We start from the raw sequence: 27,948 nt of genomic DNA, 5'->3' as shown, positions 1-27,948 counted from the left end.
TAATGATTTTAAAATGCTGAGTCCGCTTTCTGAACTTCAAAGTGCTCTAGCGGCTGCTGCAGGGATATAAATGTCCAGGGACAAGAATGATCCGCGTATCTGGATCAGATCTGAAAAGCAACAGACTCTGAAGTCTGTTATTTGTCCAATCTGAACACTAAACAGAAAACACTTTTCTTGATAACAATATTGGTAGTTCTCCAATCAGCCATTATTTTCAATGGTTTCTGTTTTGAGCAGAGAACTATGTATGCTGTTTTGTTTATATTTTGATCAATCTAATCTCAAAAATTTGACCAAATTATTCCTGATATTTTACTACACTGACTCTAGAATTTTAACAATTAGAGGAATTTTTCTAAAAAAAAAAAAAAAATTAGAAAACAATATACTCAGAAACACTTATCAAAAGACACATTAAAGTATACTTTAAAATACAGTTGCAATTTTCACTTTCTACTCCTGAAACAAAAATAAGCCATTTATCAGTAAGTGCATTTTTCCATGGAGAAAATATTTATTAGTTTTCAAATGATCACATAATACAAATATTACACAATCATTCTAGAAAAAAAATCACTTATATTAATATTCATAAAGCAAACACGGAAGAGATATAGGATTGCATAGTATGACACGAAATTATTCTTTAAAAATCTGAAAGAAAATGCATCAGAATTAAAATGTAAACAAATTAGTTCACAGTAATACACAGAGAATTTCACTTTGCAACAGCTTGCCACCGTGCATGTGGTGATGGAAATGCACTTACATTTCTTTTGCATACTTTAGGGAACAGAGCTGAAATTAACTTAAGCTTGAGATTCCAAGGTTAAATCGCTTTCCAGCTTCAGTGCTAACACAAAAGGCTAGTAAACTCAGGCCATAAAATGGTTTGCACCAAGGTTTTAAAAAATGCAACTGAGTATCTAGGCAAATCTCAATTTCAGTTCTGAGTTTTCTAAAATACTGGGTAATTTGGGTTTTTTGTTTGTTTGTTTGTTTGTTTATATGTTTATGAACTATCTTATTAAGCCAGGAACACAAAGCTGTAATCATTCTATGGGAATTCAGGGGTATATGGGAGAAATTTTCAATTCAAAATTATCTTTAACATTTTACTTTTAAGCACTATACTTTTCAAAACTGATTCATAATTAAGAAATATTTCTTATAGCCAAGACTAAAAGTAGGTTCTGTCTTAGCAGATTGAGTTTTACACTTTGAGAGCCTAACATTTCAGTTGTTCTTCTATTATTATAAAAATCTTAATTCCTTTTCTTAGGCTATTCCAAATTAAAAAGCACTGGCAGCATCAAGTGAATGTTGGTTTTCCTTAATAGCTTGGACTGGCCAGTTACTAGGTAATAGATAACTAAAAGAAGAAACAGGTAGCTACTGCCAATTGGTAATTTGGATAATTACTTTAAGCCTATTCGCACCTATAGGCTCATCTGACTCTTTATTACCTCTGTTCTGAACTGCTCGGTACCATTCAAGTGTCGGAATGCAGAATAAACCCAACAAGGCATTTACTTCTTAGCAACACAGACCGACCTCCTTGGTCTCCGAGACTGAGACAGTTCTCTGACTTTCTTGACGTGATAAACTACAGTAAGAATACGGCTCAGGACCGGCAGAGATGAGCCAAGAGTACATCCTAACACTAACGAACTCGTGAAGAGTTGGATTCACCCTTTACCTGCTAGTCCCTTAAGCACTGGTAACAAAAGGAGAGGTGTTTGGGGGGCTCATTCAGCTTTATGTGTTGTTTTTTTTTTTTAATGCTACTTTTTAAAGTGGGGGTTGCCTGTTTGATTAAAGTGACTGTCAGTCCCACAAATCTTTTAAGTAAACATATACAGAGAGCTGCTTTGAAAGAAGACTCTCAAGCTTCCTCTATTTCAGTCTTCAGGATAAGAAGTATTGTCATGGCCATGTAAAACTCCAATGAAAAGATTACTTCATTATTTGAGCCTTTCCATTTCAGACCAAAAGTAAACCAGAGTAAACGTTAAAAGTTTGTGAGAAACAAGCTCAGGTGGTTGGCTCATCCTTGTGTCTTCTAGACAGAGGGCATGGATCCATTCACCACTGCCTTCCACTCTGTAGGTGCTGCCATGAGTGACAGGTGTCATCCGTGAGGGAGGAGGGCTCTGCTAGAAGAACTCCTTTTGCTGAAGAGGTATGATGTTTGACCAGTTGAAAGAAATCTGGGCAATTAGACAACAAGTAAACCGGTCTCCAATTATCAAGACACCTGGAGTCACGGGAGGAAGCCACCAAGGAAACAATGAAAACTTGCCAAAGCACCAACTTCACATCCTACCCACTGCAGACGGTGAGAACTTACACCCTACCCTTGGCATCAAAGAAACTAAGAAAGAACCATCTTAATGCCCTAGGGAAAATCTATTGAAAGGCTCTTTTGCCATAAATTATATTCCTAGGGACCAGAAAACTACTTTTGAGTATATTAAATATAGTTTTCAGGGACATTAGATCCTGAAACTTATACTCATTGATATTTATTTTACTAAGGAATGAAGCCTACATTTACGGTAAAGCCACACGGTACTATCTTTCCATCTCCTAAGAGGCTGAACATGAAGGCCTAACATTTAAGATAGGAAAAAGACCAGAAAGTCCTCACTAACAGGGCACGGGGACACCTGGACATTCAAACTGTATACATTTAGAGACTTCAGGTGTCCACTCACCCAAAGATGAAGCACAGAAACTTCAATTTCTGGACTCTAAAAGAATTCTGTCAAGTCCACTGCTACAATAAAGGCCAAATCTGGAAATGACCGCCTTTCTTCATGGAACTACACAGGCATGGACCAAATTGTGTGTGTGCCCCAGGTTAGCCACTGCACTGACTATATGGAGAGAATATTAAACAAATCTTAGGTTTGTTTTTTGAATGGGCACCAGATTGTACTTTCAGGAAACACACAGACTACAGTCCCAGCTGGCTCTTATAAGAAGCCACAGGGGTTACCAACAGAATTAAAATGGGTGAAAACGGAAGGACACTCCACTCTATAGATAAACCCAAGTAAATAATGGAAAGCACCCACTTGTTTATTATCCTTTCCCACTCTCTCCAGAAGCTGGACATTCTGTCTCCAAGGGTTCAGTGGAGAAAGTGGAGCCCTGCCGTCAAAAGCTCTCCGTGGTCTTGGCTGTATCTGTGGCTCTAGGATCACTCCTTGCACCTCTGGGAGGAGAGAAGCACTGAAATAGAGCTGAATATAGATTTAAGAAAAAATTCTTATTAAGAGAATTACATACTCTGGTCATTTGAGTTTGTAATGGCTTATCCTCAGGACAAAAAGGCTCGAGCTTGGGACAAGCTTTCTGAAGTGCCATCTTAATTTGAATTTTAGAAATCTGTTACCACAGTGATTGGTTCCTCGGTAGCTACTTGAGAAGGGGCCTGTATTGGTCTAAGCCATAACATACTCTGTGACAAACCTCTCAACTTCAAATAGAAGATCGAAGCAAATAAATAAATAAATAAATAAATAAATAAATAAATAAATAAATAAATAATCATAGATTATAATGGGAAACGAGATTATCGTTTTCTTAAAGGGACAGGGAGAAGGCATTCAACTTCGGATATATCAAAAGACCCAATTAATTCTTCTATCAAAGAGAAGAAGATGGACTGGAAAGCAGAAACAGAATAATCATAATAATAGAATACTACACTTCAGGAATGTCCAGAGTTCAATTTACTGGTTTAAATTCCAGTGATTTAGAGAGAACTGATCCACACTATAGGCCAATATTATGGCCAAAAAAAAAAAAAAAAGGTTAAACTTGAGTTTTATCGAAGCTCTGACTACTGTCAATGAAAAAGGTTTCTTCAAGCATTCATCCTTGAAACTGGAGGGCAGGATAATATTCATAGATAATAGATACTTCAATTTTTGAAATGCATGATGCTTTTGTTTGGAGTCAAGAGAGGCCAGGAATAATCATTAGTAGCCACAATGTAGAAATTGAAACATCAAATATGCCAAACAATAGATGATGCTAAAGATGCTGGAAAGTACTTTTACTACAGGACAGATGTTCAAAAGCACATAGCATCTGATCAAGGGGAAGCTGAAAAGGAGAACCAGAGAGGCAGGTATGTATTTAAAGTTACAGGGATTAACAGCACTGCCTCGAGGGAAATGATCAATTATCTTTGTGGTACAGAGTGATACACTCCTGTTAAATCTGAAGGTCTTCCTCAGGCGCTGTCCCTGTTCTGTGCTCAATCAGCCATGGTGTCCTATTTCTGGGACATGTTATATTTTGGGTAGATGAAGAGCCAAATGCTAACAAGTTATTTTCCTCTCACACCAACTGGTTATCACAAGGTTTCCTTACCTGTTAGTGGAACGAGGGTTGTGCTCTCCTGTTCTCTACCAAACAACCAACAAAGGTCATAGTCTCAGCGTTAAGGAGGTAGTAACCAACCACAGTTAGTGTCTACTGCCTTCACTTCCTCCTGGCTCTGGCAGCCAGTTTGGAAACATACCAAAGCTGAAAAGGAATGGTTACTCCATTATCTAATGACATTTAGACTGGACTTTTGAAAAGCCTGAAGATGAAGAGAAAGCTGAACCCTTCTACTGAGGAACATAGCCAACTCCACACAAATGAGAAATAAAAACAATTTGGCCTAAGAAAAGGAAACCTGTGAGGAATTTAACCATCCAACCTATAATTTCCAAAACTTAAAAGTAATAGAGGAGGTAGAATCGCCACCTAGTAAAGACATAACATAAAGAATAAACATCCACAGAGTACTTCATGAGCCAAAATGGCAGCACCTGGTCCTCACTTAAAGTTCCCTGTAGACTGTAGCAGATCAGTGTGCTGTCCAGTGTTATTATACTGGGGAGGTGGACCAGGAATGAAGAAAGAAGCACAAATTAGAACCAAGACCTGAATACAGAATATCTCAAGAAACGCATTCTAGTCCTTAGAACTACGGAAAATGTACAGTTTCCCACAGCTGAACTTCTTTCTGGTCACTCTACATGAAGGCAGCATAAGCACAGCACAGAAGCTGCCTCATACCTCCTTCTACTTCTACACGTGCTACAGAGACACTGCACAGGCAAACCAACAATAACCCTCTCATTTTTTCTAATTAATTTTGTTGGCAAACCCTTCCTTTTGTGATAATACTTCAAAAACCACTGAGGATTATTTCAGAATTCTGTGTTAATGAAATCTAAGCAAAATGTAATAATCAAGGTACTAAAGGTTGAGATTTTCCCAAATTTCCCAGTTTCTCCCAATTATCAAATAATAACAAATCCTAACTCAGAGCTGGGTGAAAACTGGAAAGAAGGTGAAGGACACAAATACACATGACATTGTTTTAAGTGTTATCAATTTGGCTCAGCCTAATACTAGGTTAAGTTTACACCACCAGCAGAAGCTCTAAGCCAACCACTTCCATCTAAACCTTCATTTTCTGTACTTTCCAAAATTCATGTTAAAAGCACAGCCATCTTAGCTGGAAAACCAGAAAAGAAAAACTCTCAAGTCTTTACTTAGGCTAAAAAGCAACTTCATGTCACTTGGCTCAAGAAATTTTTGAACTTCCAGAAGTCACATTTCTTTCAGAATACTTAATTCTTGCCTTTAGAGTCAGAAAATCAGCTTTTACTCAGCAATGAACACACACAGATTTTGCCAAATAAAAATTACTTTGAAATCATTCAAAAGAACTGGTATTCTTTTTATTGTAAGATAAATTTTTGGTTGAATTTGTTAATTTTATACAGAAAAAAAAGTGTACAATTTCAAAATGAGGTCATAAGTAAAGAACATAAATGACACAGCTCATCGGAACATAGGAGACCACCTCACTCTATTTTCCCCAAAAGCATCCCTCTATGTGATGTTTTAAAGGGGAAAAACTAAGTATTCTGCAAGACTAAAATGTAATCATTAGAGAATACATTTCAAACCAAAAGTAATAAAATCTGCAATGCTGTGATGTCACAGCAAGGATGTGAGTGGCCTCTGTGCCCATGTGTTAGTAAAATCATCAACATTCTCTGTCACTGTCTACATAGTTTGCATTATATGCATTTACACATACCACTGAGAAAGAAGTTCCTTTGAAATATCTATGTCTATCAAATGAGGCTACTTGTAAAATTTGCCCTCGGTACTATATTATTAAACTGGGATATATGACTTATTAGCTTTAAGACTATCATCAAAGAAAAGGAGAAGGCTATACCTAATTATTTTATACGGTACATTTGTTCTTATTTTGCAGGGCTTCACGTAGCCCAGGATGGCCTTGATCTTCCTCTTCTGCCTCCCTAGCTAGGACCATACACAGTTCACACCAGTCCAGGGATGTGATTCTCCCTTAAGACTTGTGCCTTCACTGACCTAGTTAAACCTGCTGCTTACAAGTGGGCAGAATTACAAAGTTAAGACATTATAAATTACTTGGTAACCTGCCTTAGCATCTTTTCCTTACCTACCTTATATCACTGATTCTTACTGTTTCAAAAGAATTTCTATGTTTAAAAAATGAACTTAGAAAAATAAACATTTAAAACAAAAGAAGAATCTTTGTATAAATAGGTGACTCAGCCAATGTTTTTCAAGTGAACCACACTGGTCAAGATACAGTAACAAAGTGAGAACTGTGTCTCCTGGCTAACATACAGGTACACTCTACACAGCTGAATTTTAATTCTTAAGGCAACAACTTTATCCAAGGTATCAGAATTAGACAGGAGGCAAGGCCAGCCCAGACTACCTACTAAGTGCCAAGCCAGTCATGGCTACACAGTCAGACCCCCATCTCAAAACAAACCACCCACCTAACAACAAAAACCCCTCAGCACCTAACAAAATCCCATTATAAATACATTTTTTCATCCTTTTGAACAAGGTAACATTCAAAATGTTCTGGGACTGAACTCACACCACTAGATTTAAATGTCAAGTTCTATTAAAATGAAAGCAATAGATAACTAACCAAGTGTGTCCTCACATCCACTAAGGCATACGATAAAGTAAAACACGTGAAAAAATAAGACAATCCGTAACGTAAGATGTATTTAAAGCAGGTGCCTTACTACAGACTGAAAGGCAAAGAAAACCATAGAATATATCTGGTAACTTCTTCCAGCTAGCTGGACCAAAGGGTAAAGGGCAACCTCAAATGAAAGACAAACACAAAAATCCTTCAATCTGAATTTCTTTTTTTTTTTCCTTCTTCTTCTTTTTCAAGGCAGGGTTTCCCTGCATATCCTTGGCTGTTCTGGACTCTCTTTGTAGACCATGCCGGCCTCGAACTCAGAGACCCACCCACCTCTGCCTGCCCCCGAGTGTTGGGATTTCAGGCTTGGCACATGGCTAAATGACTCTTTCAAATGCAAAGAACTGTCTATTTGACCTGACCACATTGCTGAAAGTAATTTTAAGACTCAAGTTATTCAACTGTGATTTTTATAATTAGCCTACCTTTTCTCTCTCCAATACCCCATGCCTGCTTGTCTTCTGAGTATAAATTGGCTTTGTTCTTAGGATAGTCAGGAGACTCTAAAATATGTTACTTTCAGATAAAGTACCTTTCTACTGGATTTTTATCATAGGATCCTGAGTTGTACATTATATTAATACACTAAGAAAAATGAAAACGACAATAGGTAATATTCATGTTTCATTAATTACATCAATCCCTTTAGTATCTTTATCCACTTATGGTAAAGACTGCCACCAGTCAACCACCACCAACAACAACAACAAAAAGCTAAGGAATAAAACTGAGAAAGCCCTGATGCAGCAAGGATGTCAATGACACCAAAATCAAGACACATAAGGACAAGAAGCAAAATAATTAAATGCTGTCCACCCACTTGATGAGGGATGGAGACAAGTCCAGCAAAGGAGCAAAGGGGAAGCATAGCCCTCCTGATCTAGGCACTAGGCGTGATACACACACCAGCACTCCTGTGCTACTGCCACAGCTCCTATCCCCATCTGATCAGGAGAAGACAGCAGGTGAACAGAAAGCCAAAGCCCATCGGTTTAGCTGGTGAATGCCAAGGTCAGCAAGAGAAGTACAACATGAGAACCTAGACTGGAGCCTAAAAAGGTCAGAGTAAACATTATGTCAAAGTTCAAAATCAGCTGACAGACTGGTACTGATTTCGTCATTTCTAGATTTGTAAGAGAAATACCAAGGAAAGCTGGATGGTAGTTTCTGAAAAATATGTCATTGTGGACCCTAAAAGTCTACTCTAGCAAACAGAAAGACACTGAGGCAACCTGTGTTTGTCTACTGCTCACCAAGACCGATTCCTACACAACACTCAGACTGCAACGTCCCCAAAACTAAAACCATCCAACCTGATTTAAAATCCCAGTGGCTTGCTAATTATTCAAAGCCTTCATAGTTGTTTTGACTTTTCAAACATTTTGAGAACAAAATTTTCATTAATTTCATTAATGTCTAAAAAGGAAAATACTGCCAAAGAGAATATAGTGAAAAGAATATTATCATCATCAAACTGACAACTCAAGAAATATGATTTAGGTCAGATATGGTAGACCATGCCTTAATACCAGCACTCAGGAAGCATTAAGAAGGCCAACCTCTGTGAGCTCAAGGCCAGCCAGGGAGGGCCACATAATGAAATGCTGTATCAAAGAAAAGAGAAGACAAGAGAATGGAGGGGAAGGGAGAAGAGGGTAAGGGAGAGGAAGAGAGAGGACGGGAGGTTTCTTTACATTAATGTTAACACTGAGAGGTTGGAGACAGGAAAATTAGGTATTTAAGACCAGCTTTGGCTAGATGAGACCCTGTCTGAAAAACAAACCAATAACAAAGAAAGACAAACTTGAGCTCACACTGCATTTGGTTTCAATCCTTGAAGGTACCAATGCTACAAGAAACCATTTTCTTTAGATTTATCAAGCCAGAGATCTAAACCTCCACTATATACAGTGTGGTGCCAGGGAGATGGCTCAGCAGTTAGGAACACTACCTGCTCTTTCAGAGGACCAGGGTCCAGTGCTCTGCGCCACATGGCGGCTCACAACTATACCTCTAGTTCCAAAGGAACCAACACCGTCTTCTAGCATCCCCTAGCACTAGGCACCAACACTGTGCAGTCATACGTGCAGGCAAAACAACCATAAACATAAAATCTGAAAGAAACGAACAAAGAAATGAAGCATGACAGAGGAGCAATGGCTCTGTGGTTAAGAGCTCACCATTTTCTTGCAGAAGATCGAAGATCAGCTCCCAGCTGGTCTTTATAGACATCAGGAGGTTTACAATCCCTTGTAACTCCAGATCCAGGAAATTCAAGTCTCTTCTGGCCTCCTCAGGTACTTGCGCTCAAATGTACATCATACACATAATTTAACAATAAGTGTTTGTTAAATGAAACTAATCTAGTAACCTTCATATATTTTGGAAGTTACTGACTGCATATTATTCAGAAGTAATACCAGATTGTGGTATTTCTAAAAAGAAAAAAAAAAAAGAAAGAAAGAAAGAAAGAAAGAAATCCATTCTGTCCTCAACTTTTGAGTTCAGCTAATACTTTAAAGCCTGAGTTCACTTCACAGTTTTTTGGCAGTCCAGGAGTCAAAAGTTCTCTCCATATGTAGCACTGTCTTTACACACATCTTCAATGATAAATTTTTCACCTTTTAAGAAAGTCTCTTGGGCTACAAAGGACTTCAAATTTTGAGATTTTTAAACCATGCATGATGGATCAATCTATAATCCTCTCACTTAGAAGGCTGCATCAGGAGGGGTCAGCAAGAGGCTGATGTTACAGGACAGCCTGGCTACAGAACTCCTGAGCTATATAAGCAAGTACTATGGCCAGGTTATAGAACAAGAACCTGTCTCAAAACAAAAACAGTTAAAGGAAGAACCTGACACCCTTTCTTATACCTCTCCTACACTTCTCAAACAAACATGTAAGAAAGCCATGTAAGGGGACTGGAGAGATGGCTCAGCAGTTAAGAGCACTTGGGTGCTCTTCCAGAGTTCCTGAGTTCAATTCCAAGCAACCACATGGTGGCTCATAACCATCTATGATGAGATCTGGTACCCTCTTCATGTGTGCAGGCAGAATATTGTATATGTAATAAATAAATCTTTAAAAAAAAAAAAAAAAAAGAAAGCCACGTAAGGTCCACTTCCCTTTGCTTGGTTAATACCAGGATTTAACCCTACAGCATAACAAGCCGGGGACGTAAGGTTGATGAGTCGCCTTGTGTCTCTGTGGAAACTGAAATGTTTCTACTAGGCGGCTCCTTGTAACCTAATTTGGATTTTCCTCTAGAATACACTACCACATACAGACTCCATCCCTCATAACGGCAAACTGTTTACACACGTAGGGACAGGTAAATGAGCAGCAGACATATCCACGCAGCATTATTCCAAAGCGTGCTCCAGACCATCTGGCAGACGTCTCTCTGGTGCACCCTCATACGGCAACAATCACTTTTATTTCTAACATGAGCATATATATACTTACAAAAAAGCAAGATAGCACTTTCTATCTATTATGCTCGGGCGATAAATGTAGCCAGAAGAGGCTCATGGAGACAGAAAAATCACTCAGCAAATCCCCTGGACTTTTCCTTTTCCCACGTGACAAACTACTATTACAAAAAACACTCATTTTGAAGTTTACAGAGAACTTCAAAATCCAGTTCAATGAATCTGTGAGCCTTAAAAATTCTGATACTGACTCATTAGCTTATTAAAGCAAATTGATTAGTCTCATTCATTCTGTGTGATGGTTTGCCATCCCATACAGGGCTGAGAATGGAACAGATGGTCTTCAGGGCACTGTGCCCACCTAAAACAATCCTTACAAAGTTTCAGATGGCTTCATTAGGAAACTGATTCTACTCCAGAGTATTAAACTGTCACATGACACTGTGCTTCCCTAAGTCCTCTTCAATCCCATTAGAAAAAATGTGGATAGCATGTTTTGTAAGGACTTTTGCATTTGTCAACTTTTCCCAAGTACTTATCAAATACTCAGATACAGGACAGTCCTCAGAGAATGGAATTCAGAAAAAAAAAAAAAAAAAAAATCAACCCCTGGATTTCTCCATTGAATGGAACGAAGGCACTCAATATATACCATTCTAGTAGAAATGAGAAAGAAGCCATTCTGAAGTTAAGTTCTTTCATATAACCCTGGGTGATCCAGACTACAGCAAATGACACAAAGACCCAGAACCACTTGTCTTAGGAGGCTGCGGCATGTAGGAATCTTAGCCTGGTGGGCAAGCTTTCTTCTTTTCTTTACAGTGCTACAAAAGAACCTTCTTACTTGGCACAATATGATCAGCCACCATGTACAAAGCTACAAGGACTTGAGCTGGGGGAATCACACATCTGTCTTCTTTAATCTTCCCAAACAGTACCAGGGTGCATTCTGGTCCCCACAGAACTGGTAAGAAAGCTGGACTTCGAAAGCTCAACACAAAAAAGTCACGTGATTAAGAGGTAGATGAAACAAGGTTAGAGACCAGATTGATATTCAATAAAATATACCTCCTTATATGCTGAAAGCACTAATAGCTTTGTTCAATCAACTAATCTGAATGCAAAAGCTGTCATGCATACTATATACAGAACAACAACTAAGCATACAGTTGATCTGGAAACACCAAGGTCCGAGATGCTCAAAGCACATGAAGATCGTTGGGCTTTTTCCAACCCTTTGTATCCTCAGCACTTCTGCTAAACAGTGGGTATGTACAAAGCACTCGGTATTTCTGAGGCAAATCTATTTCTATGGAGAGTACTGTAAAGAGCTTTCTAGACAGAGACAACTGTCTAAACTAGCTGGTATCATCTTCACTTCCCATGGGTCGACGTCTAAACGGAGGCAGTGAGGGGACAGTTCTTCCCAGCAACTATCGCATTTGCTTCCTTCCTTCCCTCCCTCTACATAATGGTTTAGCACCTTCCTGGTTTTGGTTGTTCATCCCCTGGTGGCACGCTGAACCTCTAACTCAGACCTCAATACTCATGGTATTTAGACTCAGTACTAATGGTATTTAAGTTCCATAGTCAAACGCTCAAATATAGCACAACTTGGCTGTTACACCAGACTCTAGTCTTAAACGCTTTTGATTTTACATATTGGATCTATTTATAATAAGCCATTGTAAACCCTCATGGGCTTAGACTCTGAGTACAACTAGAAAAATAATCGAAATGCTAAGAAAAATTCCAAAATGGGCCTTGACAAAATTAACTCGTTAAATCATTCTCCTTCTGCAACTGCTGGCCCAGCCTGGGGGAGGCAGCAAGCCTAGAAGCAGTCCACTTAGGGATGTGAACCAAGGAGCTTTCAACAGCAGCTGCTGCTTCCCAGTAGCAACAGTGGGGACCGGGGACACGGGTAAAACACAATCACTACCCAGGGGTGACGTAAGCCACCCCTCCATACCAGAGCTCCCCGTCCCACCCCACAACTCCAGCTGTCACTTCCAACTGCGCCAACGTTCAGCCATGAAAATGAACAAAAAGTTACCTCTACAACTCTTAAGGAACAGATGCCTAATGCAACCTCTCCAACACAAAATAAAATTTACCTTCCAACGTACAGGAACAAAATGATAAATTCTATTTTCAACTGCGTATTAATCACTCATATAAATTAGTGCTTCTGTAGTCTAGTAACAAACATGTGATACGAATATAAGCTGCAACAACCCAAAATTAACTCAAATTTAAAGACCTGAGTCATAAATATTCTATTATGATTCAATTAATTAATTAAAACGAGGTTTCTGCTTTTAAAATATTTTAAGGTAAGTTGCACTGGGCATAAAGAAAATACCGTTAAGTAGGCTTCTCACTGAGGACAAGAGATAGCTACCGATCTCATTTCCTGGCCATTGACAGCATAAAAGAGTATCTCACTGCACATGGTGGCACCTGCCTTTAATCCCAGCACTAGAGAGGCAGTGGCAAATGGATCTCTGTGAATTTAAGGCCATTCTGGTCTACATAGTGAGTTCCAAGACAATCAGGGTTAGATAGTGTGACTTTTTTTTTTTTAAGGGGGGCCTCCAGTTAATTTTCTGAACTGTGATTACACACACACAATCCCAACTTCACAGTTTAGTAATAGACAATAAGCTTGGAGATGTTAACCACAGCAAAAAGGATGTTATCACTGCCTTCCCCTCATGTATCCACGATCAGTGCATAAATCTGCCAGGACAAGAAGCTAAGGTTCTGGAGTGTGGGATAGTATTTTTTTTATAACAACAGGACATAAGCATGGAAGCAAAAACGTTAAAGTCCTGGCTCTGAATCCACCTTTCTTGCCTGAACTTTACAACTGAAAGAAGTGCTAGTAACAAAATGTTGCTGATATCACCAGTTGTACAAATATGCGCACCCTACCTCAGAGAGCAACTGATGAGTATATGGTGGGTCTCCACAAAGGAAGAGAACAGTAAAGATAGCAACTTGGGTGTGTGCAGGAGAAAGGGTGAGAGAGAGATGGATCTGACAGAAAAGCTGCTGGACCATCAAGACAAGATTATACAAGTTAACTAGAACACTAACTATTGGGAAGACACGGCCCATGCTGGATTCTAAAGGAAATGTAGGTGGAACGTGACAGGAGCAGCTATTAAAAGTTTAGAGGAAAGCTGCAGGTAACTAACTAGTGGCTCATCATACCTCAAAACCAAGAATGTGCCAGCTCACATAGTTCAGTATCTCTGTGCCCAAAGGAGTATACTTCAGAAATACCCAGCAACATAAACGTTCATGGCCCAATGTTCACTTAGCAGCCTATTTTTTAAGCTGTATTTACTAGGCAAGATTCATCAAATACCATCTTTTTAAAGTAATTTTTAAAATATGACTATACTCTTAAAAAGATACTATGTATAATTGTCAAAAATACAACAAAATTATCTAGAAAGAACAATCAAGAAAATGAACCTCATGTCAAACATAAAACTTCCTTAGAAAGCAATGTTAACTGGAGTCTTCATTTCTTTAAAAGATTAAAGCGAGAGACAATACTTAAATATTTTCACCAGTCACCATTTTCAACAGCAAATCACAGGGGAAAAAAAGGAAAACTAAGGGGCCTTCTAGCATATTAAAATATCTTTCTCAGTCAGTAATGCTACTGTGGTAACAAAAAACAGACTTGGGCCCAACTGCCTCCCGACACACTTAAACTAACTTGAGGAAGCAGAATGTTCTAGTTCTCACTCAGCACATGCTGCCCAAATGCAACGGTTCAACTTGAGATTTAGAAGGAGCATGAAATGACATCTTTAGGCATGACGGGGTTTCTGGAGTGGACTGTGACCCACTCTAAATGTGAGGGGCACCACCCTGTAGGCTGGGGTCCTGGTGACCGGAAATGGGAAAGCGAGTTGTGTTGAGTAGCCCCATCCATACCCCAGCCCCACTGGATGGCAGTTACTTTGCTGCAGCCACGAGAAAGGGAAGTACAAGCTCTGAGAGCAGAATTTAAATACTTCAATAGTTAAATTTAAATATTCAAATTTAAACATTTAAATCCCAAATCCCAGTTTACAGGTAGGCGACCTTAAATAAAAGGCTAAAGCCCTCTATCCCAAATTTCCTCATTTGCAAAATGAGGGAAATAATGGAACTTAGGCCAAAAAGATGGCCTGAGAACTAAATTAACACTTCTGTGCTCAGAAGAATTTGGAATGGCAATGCTGATTCTCAATTACTCTGCTCAATGCCACCACTGCTGTCCCTGAGTTTGAACAGCACACAAAACGCGACAGAAACTATCACCTACCTACAAGACAGGACAGAGCCTCAAGAGAGCATAATCTAATTCAAAGTGCTTAGTTAAAAACAAATTACAACTCATACGGAAGTAATCTTATTACTATCAGTACTGAGCTATACTGTAACCTCATGGCGATTTTAATGTTAACTATCATTTCAACTGCATGTGTATACTTTCAAAGTACTCCTAACTAGCCAATGCACTATTTGTTAGTGTGCACATACACACTAAGAAAGCGTAACAACAAAGAAATAGGTAATAACTAAGCAGATGAGCTATGAGAGAACTAAGTCTTATCAACAACAATAAACAATTCTGAATTTGTAAGTCACTCATCAAAGAACACCTCAGGCATATATGCGATATCAAACCCCCTAACTTGAGCAGTCATACTCAGAAATAACTAACGTGAGAGCCCTGGAAAAGTAAGCCATTATTTCATCTGTCTTAACCACATAAAATTCTGAGTTTCTCTGGATGAGCAAAGCCACACCACGGACCATGACGAAAAGTGGATCCTATGTGAAACCAAGTCACGGTAAGTCTCCCCAATCAACACAAAATGGTCACAATGATGGTCACAACACAATATGGCAAGTATCCAAGTTTAACACCAAGTTCACAGAGATGAAGGGAAATTCTTTAACTAGACTTTAAAGCAGCCTCTGGTGATCACTACGTTACATTGTTTTCCCTTTTGGTGATGGTGGTAATACTCCTACTGTTGTTGTTATTCCCTTAAAAACGAAGTCATCTCTTAATGCTTCCTGACTCCTATACAGCACACAGTCATTAAAGCTTATTGTTAATTCTGAACACTGCCAGTCCTTTCCATGGTTCTTTTTCCTCTGAAAAACCCCTACTTTCCTATTCTGAATAACAGGCCACTAATAATGACCCCAAGTAAAACAGATCACAGAAACTGTAAACAAATGTTTACTAAACTGGCTAAGAGGAAAAAAAAAAAAAACCCTCAACAGGAGCAAAGTGGCAGTCTGCAAGTTCAAAGCCTGCTTTAAACAAATGAGACTGCAAAGGATTTCCAAGGTAATACCTAAAGAATTTAGAACCATTTAATGGGAAATAGTTATGCCAATCAAAAGCAGGGGAAAAGTGATCATTCCAAACAGAAAATAAACACAGGGTCCTTTTTGTTGTTGTCTCATTCATGTTAGAAAATTTGTAATGGCATAAGCTTAAGTGAATACAAAATAAGCAAAACACAATGCTTGTTTCGGGGGAAAAAAATAAAAAGCCAGCCAACTCACAAGCAGCAAAAAGTAAACCAAGTCTCAACCATATCAATCAAGAAAAAAAACTGATGTCACATGATAACCCATAAAGAATTTAATTCTAGGGCTGGAGAGATGTCAGAGGTTAAAGAGCACAGACTGCTCTTCCAAAGGTCCTGAGTTCAATTCCCAGCAACCACATGGTGGCTCATGACCATCTATAATGAGATCTAGTGCCCTCTTCTGGCCTGCAGGTGTACATGCAGGCAGAACACTGTATAAATAATAAATCTTTAAAAAATATTCTATATTCTACTCTCTAAAAAGATACATTTGACTTGCCTGTTCTTAAAGCATGATTAGGAACAGATTTTCTTCATTAAACAGGCTCTTACCACCTCTGTAAACACTGAAATAAGTTTTGGATACTAGTAGATCCCAAATATCCCTGTTCACAAAGGTTACAGTTTTATCAGATAATCTTAAAGTAATAAACTGTAACAAGTGTTGTAAACAAAAACAAGGTGCCTTTAATTAAGCTGGTATGCCAAAGGCCTCCCAAAAAGTCAACAGTTTAGCAGGTGTAACGGCACATACCTGTAATCCCAGGGCTCTGGCGCTGAGGAGGGGAGGACCACAGAGGCAAGGCCAGCCTGGGCCACGCAGCTAGTTCAAGTTGGCCTAGGCTATAGAGCAAGATCTTGCCTCAAAACAAGAAAAGAGAAAGTGACAATTAAACTTTGAGGAGGAGTTGGGGAGGTGACCTTGGGCATGTTTATGTTCAAGAACAGCGTGTGCAAACGCCCAGAGGAAGAAGAATGGATGACAGGTGAGAAAGGTTCCGAAAGGCCATCAAGTATATTAGGACTCCAAGGAAGCAGGGGAGTGGAAGCCTGGGGGTATTATAGCTCAGTGATAGAGCATCTGCCTGGCAAGCCTATGCCCAGCACCAAGAAAACACAAAGTTTACTTTTCCCTTTTATCTGCTTCTTGGCTGCCAAGAACAGCCAGCCCTTGCCTCACGCTCCCACCACCAAGCTCGTGGGGCCAAGCAACCAAGGACAGAACTCCTAAAACCCGTGAGCCAAAATACACCTTTCCTGGGAGTAATGGGAGCCTGCCAGAAGGCCCAGAGTAAGCAAGGCAAAGAAATTAGCTTACACCAAATGTAAGGCTCTAAGGGGAGCTAGGCAAGCGAGTTACATACAAGACTATCAGTCAGACTGCAACACAGTACCAGAGGAAGGCAGGATGTGTGCAGAAGGCTCAGTGAGAGAGACACTACACACACAACATTTTAAGTGTGGGCTGCTTTATCGTGGACTGGAATGGTGGCAGCAGAGAAGGGATGGGAGATAAAGATGGATTTTACGTTTAGAATGGAACCAGTGGGGAAAAAGGCATATGAAGAATGTGACTCTTGGTGTCTAAAGTGAAGAAGTGAGTCATCAAAATGAAGACAACCACAGAGGACGATCTGAGGGGCCTGAACATGAGGTGTTAGTAGGCTCAGCAGGCACAGCCACTCACGCCTGTGATCCCAGCACCTGGGAGGCTGAGGCCTGATGACTGCCTCACCTCAAGTTTGAGGCCAGCGAGTACGACATGGCAAGAAGTAAGACTGAAGAGCCTGTGAGAATCAGAAAGGCTAGAAATGCTGACAGTGATAGTCTGGCAGAGAATAATCTCTAAGAGACCAATACAAAATGGTAAGAAAACTGGAAAATAAAACAAGACAGAAGGACAAAAAAACAAAGAAGGGTGTCAGAGTAGCCAGAGTGCTGCAGAAGGGAGTTAAGTCAGCCAGCAGAAGATATCAAAGATGACTTTCTGGTCAGGCTGGCTGGGAAAGGAGAAATGATGGCAAGAAAAGGAAGTTCTGTATGGGGGGGTCATAAGCCATTTTTTTACAATATGGGTCAAGATGCTCCTTTTTCTTCCTCTTCTCCTGTACCTTCCTTTTAATCAGTCATTAAAAGGCAGAGATATTTTGAAGCCAAGTGTGATAGGCCTTACCAGAAATCCCAGCATTTGGAAGGCTGAGGCAGGAGAATTGCCACAACTTAAGAGTCTAGTCTCTGCTACGTAAAGGGAACACACCTCAAAAGACAGAAACAAAACAGAATCCAAGCACATATTCTGCTATTCAGCCCTGAGTGACAAACAAAGCCAAGGACAAGGAAGGCTCTGCTGCTCCATCTATGTTTTAAATTTAAATTTCTAAAGAACTCATATCTGCTTTTTTTTGGTATTAAAGTAATTTTTGAGGCCCCATCTTCATTAAGGAAATAAAAGGAAAGGTATAAAGGTGTAAGCCTATAAAAAGCAGACAATAGTAAAAGACAATAGTAACACAAATCTGGAAGCTAGAAAGCAGATGGTTGAGTGACAAATGACTTAGCAAACAGGAAGAACAATCAGATTAGGCAATCAGAAGAGACCACAAAGAACAAACCCAACTTAAACTTCACAAAGGCCCAGAAACTGGCAGTGCCACAGCCACAGAGGGACCGACCCTCTGCAGAAGGCAGGTTTATCAGCTCTTAGTCCTGCTCCTTCCCCAAAGCTGACCAAAAGGCCATGACTGCGGCCTGACAGGGGGCTTGAAAAGCACAAGAAACAGGGAGTGAAGCACAGCAGAAGGCAAGAGGGAAGAGAGGAACATGGCTGAAGGAATCCATGTTCTGGGATCCAAGACTCCCAAGACTTTTCATTCCTAACCTCCCTCTCCCCTCCCTGGAGCCCTTGTGGACAAGCTTTTATGTCGAGGCACAATCAGAAGAGCCTTCTTATAAGGAGCTTATCAACCAAAGGGAGGAACAAAGACATCAAGACCCCCAGTTAAGACAGCCCAGTCATTCTACCATCCAATGAGGCCAATGGCTGACAAGCTTAGTTGAGAATCTGTAACAACTGCCAGTTATTTAAAAGAAGGGAACATAACAGGAAAAATAAAGGCAAAAAAGAAAACAAAACCCGGAGGAAACAGATTACACAAAAAGAAAACTTAAAGAGCTAAGCATGATAACACATACTACAATCTCAACATTAGAGAAGCGGGGCTGGAGAATAGCAAGTTCAAGGCCAGCCTGGACTATACAGAGAAACCTGTCTCATAAAACAAATCAGTGTTCACAGAGCTAAGAGAAAGTACTTTTTTATTAAACTGGAGCAATACACAGCTAAAGAGAAGCAAAGATCGACCAAAAAGCTCTTGGAATTAAATGTAAGAAAAAAAGTCAATAGAAATAGAGTAAAGAGAAATAGAAACCAAAGAAATTAGAAGACCAGTCAGGGAGGCCCATTATGCAAATAAGTTTGAGAAGCAGAAAATGTTTATGATGTAGCTCACTGGCAGTCTCTGACAAGCCTATGCAAGGCCTGGGTTCAAATTCAGCTTCCCAAACTGAAATACCACACACCAAAATCTCATGAATAAAAGCGAAATCCACCCTTCCCCACCAGACTCAAATGCAGTCAACGTAAAATTTAAAAACACTGGAAGCAAACTTTAAAAGCTTTCATTGACTTTAAAAATTAAGAGCGAGAGAGGGAGAAGAATGAAAGAGAAGAAAAGCAGACAGGTCACATATGGAGTAAGAAACCGAAATGGCTACAAATTTTTCAAAAGCAACATGGAAGCTCTAAAGTGGTATCAAAAAGTTTAAGAGAACACAATTTTTACAACCTGGCATCCTTTACTTAATCAAAGAATCAGTTGATTGTAAAAGTTAGCTGACACCATTTAAAAATAGCAGGTAAATCATGAATGAAGTGAACACTGGCTGTGGAAAATAAAGATGTACCACTGGAGAAAATGTAAAGGGGAATCCAAAGGCAACAGATGAGTAGCAAACCTAGGCAACAGTCCAGAATAGAGACCAGAGGGATACCAGACTTCCCAGAGAAAGGGCATTTGAGGTTGATGGTGAGCGGCAGTGATACTGAGAATTAATGATAAACGGAGAGGAGACTAAACGTAGGTAGGGTGTGGCAGGAACTATAACTCCAGCCATCTGACCCCCAAGCAAAGTTCCACACTAAGAGGAACCCCAGTGAAATGTTCTAAGTAGCTCTCTAGTCCTCTTTCACTGAAGTGCAAGCACCCAAACAAGAAATCACCAGTGAGCTGAGGAAGGACTCTCTGGAGGTGGAGACTAAAGAGGTAGTAACCTGGAGAAAACAGACTGTGGATAAAGGGATTCCAAGAGGGGGGCCACCCCTTCCATACACCAAATAGCTGGGGACGGGGAGAGGAGCAAGGTTGTGGACAGAAAAAGAAATCATCTTTTACAAGGCTTATGAATATTCAAGAGTGAAAGAACTACTGGGAGAAAGGACTACTGGAAGGAGGGCAACAAGCAGGCAGGTCCATTTTATCCAAGACATTTAGAAACACAAACCATTGTTTTATTTAATAAACTCATAGGAACACAATGAGTTAATAAGCTCTGAAGAGTCTTCTGGATTCATTTAATTTACATAACAATTCTGTGAGGAATGCTATTTGCCTTCATTGTTTCCAAGTGAGGAAACTGAGGCATAAGCAAATTAAACAGCCTGAAATCACAAGAAAGGAGCAGAGGACAAAGAAAAGACAATGCTGGGCAGTCTGCCTTCTGAGCCACACACTGTTGCCTGTCCAGTAGCAAGTCAGGCTTGTCAACAGCAATCATCTATGGGAAATTAAAGGGATTCTGGAAAGGAGACCCAGGAGGGAGGGGGGGATCAGAAAGTAGAGAGTTTGATTCTTTCAATTGTGCATATAAAAAATAAACACTTAGGCCTGTGTGAAGGAACACACCTCTCAGACCACACCACTCGTGAGGCAGAAGCAGGCTCATCTCTGAGTTCCTGGCCAGCCAGGGCTACAGGGTCAAACAAAAAACCTTTAAAAGGTATTTAGTATTTTACTTTTTTTTTTTTTAACTGACACAGCCTACCATTCTCAGCAGGTAAGTAAAACAAGCACTGTTCGCTTTTTTATAAGAAAACACTGATTTCCAGGCTGGGGACACAGCTCGCTCTCCCGCCTTACAGATGGCAAGTGCTTGCTACACAGCATGTGAGCCTGAAGTGGAGGCAGAGCTGCAGCGGTGGAGGCAGCTCAGCGGTGAGCCAGCCCAGCCAGCACAATGAGTTCCAATTCAATGAGACCCCACCTCAAAAAATAAGGAGGACACACTGAGGAAGACAGTTGACGTTAACTCTGACGTCCATGTTCAATCACATGCACACATGCGACACAGAAATAAACATGGAAAACAAACCACTTGTTCCTGTATAATACTTGAGGACTTACTACAAAAAAAGGCATGATTTGAAGGCTTACACCATGTCACCTTAAGGAGCAGGGAGCTGGCAAAGTCATATGGCTCACTTCATTACATAAATCATAGCACCTGCTTTTCTAACGGTGTGGTTGAGATGGCAGACAGAAGGAAAACTGTGTCTTGGTAGGCAAAACCAAAAAAGATCTGCTCACTAACTTTGTTAAAAAAAAAAAAAATTGTTTCTGCCTTGTGGGAAAAACTGGTAAACATAATTATCACCAAATACACAGTACTTATATAGAGAGACAGAAAAATGTGCTAAGGAAACAGCCCCTGGGGAAGAACAATCTTTCACAGAGAACATCTGAGCTTTGCCTAGAAACAAGAGAATAGAATTTCACATGATCGTGTGCTAATAAGCACAGGACATTATAGTAAAACAACTGTGTCTTCCCGTTCCCATAAAAGTTAGTTCACATTAAAGGCTAAGATACCAAGATCTTTATAATAAAATGATTGTTAGAAAAAATAAGTCACAGATCTTAATACCTCAATCCGTATTTGTAATGTTTATAGTCTCCAAAGTTTTACAGTTGATAAGTGGGCAACTGAAGGCATTTGTCTCAGCATTTAAATCTATTATTGCAATATATATTCAAGGATAATCTCCCTCTTCTGCCACCAGCATTTTTATGCTAACATACTTCCTGGGTCATAAAATGAAATGAGGGTACAGCCGTTTCTTCCAAAGGAGATCAATGATGACACAAAGCCTGGAAGATGCAAGTGATATAGGCTGGCATGAAAAAAAAAAGGTGGTTCTTAAGGCAACTTCATTTTTCTCTCATATTTCCCAATTGTCTTCAAGGGCAAATTTAAATGATTAAAAAAAAAGAAGAAGAAACTACAGTGAGATAAAAACAATCTGGAATGAAACACGATTAAAATGGACCTCCCTGGTTGGTCCTGCATGTGCCTTCGCAGGGAGACTAAGCTCTCAGAGAACTCGAAGGAGGCCTGGCAAACAGCGAGTCCAGTCCCTGTGATGCCGACTAACATGCATTTGTGATAAACTGAAGTTCAAACACAGTGTGAGGACAACTTATGTCAGTCACTGCAGACGAATGCTTCCTACTTCTTGTGCTCTCTGAGAACGTAAGCCTACTTCACCGCCTCCTGGCCTACCCGCATCCCAGCTGCTATCTATCTATAGGGAAAATGGCTCTGCAGCATCTCAAACTGGGACTCACTCTACAGATGAAGACTAGCGTGCAGCACTCCTGACTTGACTGTGGACAGCACGACTTTGGAAAGCCTGCCATCATCCCTGCCAAGAGGAGGAAAACTAGGCAAGCCCACCCCACCCCAGGAGCCCACACACAGTAATTAAGAGAAAACGTCGCAGGTTTGTGACCAGTGTGTGGTTTTCATTTCTCCGTTGTCACCTGCCTCTCACTTTTCTTCAGTGAGCGTCTGTATTATATACTTATTTTAACAGGAAAGTCACTCAGTTCACACCCTTTTAATTTAGGAAACAACAACAACAAAAAAAAAATTAGAGTAAATCATTCCTTAATTAAAATTACAGGTAAGGATAGAATGATAAAGGTGAAATTAAAGGTTGAACAAAAATTATAACTGGACTACTACAGAAACTACCTCTTCAAAGTCTAACTTGTGAAGTAGTTTTGTACAAGGATAAGGACTAAATTTAGTTAGTAACAAAATTTACTCATATAACTATTAAAAAAAAACAAAGTATTTTCACCTGTTTCAATTACCATAATCTCTATATCTTTTAAATGACTTAGAAAAAAAAAAAATCACTGAAACATTTGGCCTTGTTCTTTTTATACAATTTTTTTTTGCAACATTCTCAATTTTTCCAAAGTAAACCCACAGATACATATAGAATATAAAGGCTTCAGTTGGAATGGCGAAAGTTCAATGTCAAAAATCTCCAACAGATACTAAAATCATTAACTATAGTAAATGATTTTTCAAAACTTCACAGTGAAAAAGAAGTCTTTTCACAACTACTGTACTTCTGATCACTGTTTGTGAACACTGGCAAACTCGTAAAAAAAATTCCTTTAAAAAAAAACTAATCTTAAAGCAATGTACAAATATAATTCAAAGGTTTTTCTAGCAGTCTGATAAGTGTGATTAACTATTATTTCTAATATAATTGAAAAAAAAAAAATGCTGGCTTAACACTGACTGACTCTTAGACCTTCCGTAGTCTGGTTCGGGAAGAAACAGGTGGGATAGATTAGCCTGTACAAAATCAGCCCTTTCAGACTGATTTCACTCTTTAAAATGGCTACCACTTTTACCTACTATCAAAAGAAAAAAATTTCCAGCATTACTTAATACCAAGCATAAATCTGGGTATTTTTCCCCTTGAAGAATACACTTCAAGACTCGTATTCCTCCTCTGTTCGGATAAAGTGACCATTAAATTAAGTTTACAAAAGCTGGTTGCTAACAGGAGGGCAACCTATATGACCCAGATTAGGTCATCTTTCCCACAGTGCCTCAGGAGGACAAGCAGGTAACAGTATCTTTCACAGCCTGGGCTGACACATATTAGGACAGAAAGGGCTGTATGGCTAGAGCAAACATGGGAACCACAACCCCGGAAAGAAATGATAGAATTTAGTAGCTCGGAAGAATAGCTTAACTATTTTGTGGGGTAACAAAATGTAAGCTGCTTTTCATAAATAATCTTCTCGAAAGCACTCTGTAAATAATAAAATCTAGCTGGTGGCCCCTACTGTGATGCACACTTACACTTTGATAACCACCGTGAACATTATTTTCATAGCCTAGACTGCCTCCCACCGGCTCTCAAACACTCTTACTCTGGAAAACTTACCACGAATATGCACCTTTCACATGCAAGCGCAAGGGTAGAAGGCTTTAGACTAGCCGTCCCCACGCATACTGCTGCTAAGAGATTAATCTGAACTGCTGTGTCTGCGGGAGCACTCGGTCTTACCTCTCCTCCTCGCCATCCACCAGGGGTGTTGTCAGCGGTAGCACCTTCAACGGGAAGAGAGAAGCAGAGGCTGCTAGGCTGCTGCTCCCATCTGAAACTGCTGACATTCCCCCACCGTCACCACTGGTAGTCTGAGGTAAGCCGACTAAGGAGGGCTCCGCTGGGCGCCTGGCATCTTCGATTTGGCTTCCAATGGCCTGAGCTAATGATTGTGTAGAGAACTGAGTAGAACTTAGCGGTATCTGTTGTGCCAAAGGCAAATTTATGTTAGTGGCTATCAAGGGAGATTGGCTAACACTTTGAACCAAATTGCCATTTTGGGTGGCTGGGGGTTGTGCTATATTCTGTGGTGGAACTAAGTTTGTTGGGGCGGAAGGCATTCCAGGGGGAGCAGCTGAACTAACCTGACTGGTAACAGAAATACTACTAGCAGAGGGCAACGGACTACCCGCGGGCAACTGCTGGGCAACAACTCCTTGGGCCACCGTTTCTACTCCCTGTGGCGGGGGAGGCACAGTTAACAAGGTACTCTGGGGTGCAATAACCAATTGCTGAGGAAGGCTCGAAGCACTAGTTTGAACTCCCTGATGAATAATCCCAGCTGGAGCAGGTGGAACTATTTGTGAAGATGGAGGAGCACCTTGCTGAATAACTGAAGGTGTGACCTGGCTGGAGGGCTGCTGTACTGCAGTGGGCATGTTTGCCTGTTGACCCATGGTTGCAATTTGACCGCCAGTCGGGACAGCAGGCACTGCTGCTTGAGCCTGGCCAATGGGCTGCCCAGAGGCCCCTGCGGGTTGGGTTTGTACTGCCGTGGGCTGCACTGGCAGCTGCATCCCCTGTGGCTGGGCCACGGGAATCACCGATGTTCCTGCTCCCGTGCCTGCAGAACTGGACTGTCCAGAGGACATCGTGGCTGCTTGAAGGACTGGCTGCTGCTGTATGTACTCGGAAGTAGGATTTGGAGTCACGGGCTGGCCGTGGCCCGGGGCTATCTGCGTAGAAACCATTGGCTGCTGTTGCCCATATGGTAACTGCTGGGGTGGTGCCCCTGGAAGAGGAGTTTGCACTGGAGGGGCTGTCTGAGGATACGGCAGTTGGGCTTGAGCCAAACTGGAAATGGAAGGCTGTTGACCGACCGCTGACGTCACACCAACCACGTTCACAGGTGACGGCTGGATTCCAGTTGCTGCACTCATGGCAGCTTGCAGAGGCACCGGCTGAAGACCTTGCCTCTGCTGGAAGCTCGGTTCTTGCGGCGGTAACTGTACTTGTGACATCTGGGACTGAGAAACACTCTGTGGCATGCCAACTGCTGCAATACTCTGAGGCCCAGGGCTACTGAAATCCATCTGTGGGAGGGCCACACCTTGAAGGCCTGGCGGCGCCGGTGGTAGCGGCGGCTGCTGCTGCACCACCACAGCGGGGACCCCCATCTCTCCGCTTCCCACGCTCTCTGTGTAATGACTCAGGGTGCTGACGCTACTGCTCACTGAGCTCCCACTGGTGCTCTCCCTCTCCGAAGACACTTCCGTGGGGGGTTGTTTCACGGTCTCCACCACTTTATTTACTGCCACGCCTTCCGAAGCCGGCAAGGCATTGTCTTTCTCATAGAACTCGGTGCAAGTCCATCTACCTTTTTTAAAGGGTTCAGAAGTAGAGTCTAACTTCACAACTCTGAACCGTGACGTGTTAACTGTTGGCGGCTGCGGCTGCTGACTTGAAACCGCTCCCACAGCGATACCTGCGGCTGCATTAAGGACACTGTTAGCAACAGGAGAGGAAGAAACAGTACCATTGCCCATGCCACTCATGACATTCACGGTACCGACACTGGTAACTCCAGGCCCAACACTTACGCTAGCAGCATTAGGAGTGTTGCTTGTACTTATATTAGCATTACCATGCATGCTGCTTGTCACGCTGGGACTGAAACTACCCACGGTAGCAGCGTTAACGTTATTCGCTGCACTCGCGCCGGCAACGGGACTTATACCTATGCTGCCTGTAGTAGTCGGGGCGCGGATGTTAGTCATAGGTGATGCAGGTAAGCCGCTGGATGATACAGCAGAAGTCGGTGCGACTGGCACGCCACCATCAGCACTTCCAGCAGCTGAGAGTTTTCTGGACAGTGGGCTCGGGGGTGTCCCTCCAGGAACGGGGGCACCGGCCACGGCAGCATGGGATGAATGGTGGTGGCCGTGGTGAAGGTGGTGGCCATGATGGATGTGATGGTGGTGATGGAGGTGGTGTGGATGAGCATTCCCATTGATCACAACATTCTGTTGTGGAAGGTGAGGCAAATGAGGCTGAGGAAGGTGGGGCTGGTTAGGAGAGACAGCCCCAGGCGTCTCAGCTTCCTGGAAGTTATTCAGAGTCTCTTCTGAGGAGCTGCGTTCCGGCTCACCTAAGTCAGTGGCCCTGGAGAGGGAGACGTCGAGGATCTCAGAAGAAGAGAGATCTTCCGTGTGCGACTCATCCAGATCGTCATAGCTCTCGGTATCCTCTGCTATGCTGTTGTTAGAGCTGATGCTGGCAGAGATCTGAGCCGGAGTAACACTAGTTATCTGAAAGCCACTTTTCTTTTTCATCTGAGTTCCGCCCGGTGCAAGAGGCTGTGCCTGCAGCTGAGCCTGCGTGAGGAGGTTCAGGCTTTGTGGAGGCGGAGGCTGTGGTCCCTGCGTGGAAGATGCAGCAGGAGGCGGTGGCTGGAGCAGCGAAGGAGGAGGAAAATCCTCAGAAGATGGGGCAGCACCACTGACCCCAGTACCTGCTGCATTGAGCGGAGAGGCGCTGCCACCACCGCTGCCCCTTCGAGGGAACATTGCTGGGTGCGCCATCTTCCTAGCACTAATGTCTGCAGCAGCGGCCGCCGCGGCGGCGGACTCCGGCGGCTGGTGCATTGTGATGGGTACCGGGGGGCGGAGGAGGCGAGTGCAATTTCCTTCTGCACCGTAATCTTTGTATGGAGAAGCCGGAGAGGCGAACGGGACCTGAAGCTCCGCCCGACGCGATTCCGATGCCTCCTACTCCTCCTCCTCCTCCTCCTCTGCCGAAGGCGCCGGCTGCTCCTTCCTTCGAGGGCTAGCTTCGGGAAGGGAGGATGAAGCGGGTGAACCAGGTGGCTGAGGAACCGGAGGGGGGACCCCTTCAGTCCTTCGCCATTCACTTTTCCCCTCCAGTCACACACCCCCCTTTATATTCGGCTTCACGTGGGGTGCGGGGCAGGAGGGAGGGGAGCCCGGGAGGGGGCGGGGGAGGCGAGGAGAAGCGAGAAATGCCCACCTTCTTTGGCCAACTCCGGAGCCAGCTCAGCCCCCTCCTCCCGCGGCGGCGGCGGCGGCCGCTGTGCAAAGGCCCGCCGCTCGCCCTGCACCGAGGCAGCGCGGAGCGAGCGGTCGCCCGGCCCTCACCACCCCCCGGCGCCGCGGCCGCCGGCGAGCCCCAAGCTCAGCGTCGCTCCAACCTCCCCCGCCGACGCGGCCGGCCCCGCTCGGGCCTCCCGCCCGCGGCCCCTCTCAAACCCCCTGGGCTCGCGACGGCTGCTCCGGGAGAAAAGGCTGGCCGCGGCTGGGGCCCGGGCGGCGCGGCGGCGAGCGGGG

At 42.2% G+C, this 27,948-nt stretch overlaps 1 protein-coding gene and 1 long non-coding RNA gene across 2 annotated transcripts in view; both read right to left on the bottom strand.

Moving 5' to 3' along the window:
- Positions 1-27,869, bottom strand: part of Tsc22d1 (TSC22 domain family member 1) — a 98,287-nt gene extending 70,418 nt beyond the window's left edge. Inside the window, exons 1-2 of the mRNA XM_055609639.1 lie at positions 27,632-27,869; positions 24,347-27,430 (exon numbers count right to left, since the gene is read on the bottom strand). Of these exons, the coding sequence (XP_055465614.1) occupies positions 24,347-27,249 (2,903 nt within the window). The 5' untranslated portion in view covers positions 27,250-27,430; positions 27,632-27,869. The remainder of the gene's footprint in view (positions 1-24,346; positions 27,431-27,631) is intronic.
- LOC129678748 (uncharacterized) lies at positions 604-9,284 on the bottom strand. Its single transcript, XR_008720443.1, has 4 exons — positions 9,265-9,284; positions 4,390-4,545; positions 3,084-3,251; positions 604-2,260 (listed from the first exon to the last, which is right to left on the bottom strand). It is a non-coding gene; the product is annotated as an uncharacterized LOC129678748 (long non-coding RNA).
- Positions 27,870-27,948: the final 79 nt, after the last annotated feature.

This window comes from Psammomys obesus, unplaced genomic scaffold (assembly GCF_907164565.1).
Source record: "Psammomys obesus unplaced genomic scaffold, mPsaObe1.curated_primary_1811, whole genome shotgun sequence".
Taxonomy (NCBI): domain Eukaryota; kingdom Metazoa; phylum Chordata; class Mammalia; order Rodentia; family Muridae; genus Psammomys; species Psammomys obesus.
Note: the sequence above shows the minus strand (reverse complement) of the source record. Positions and strands in the feature narration are given on the sequence as shown.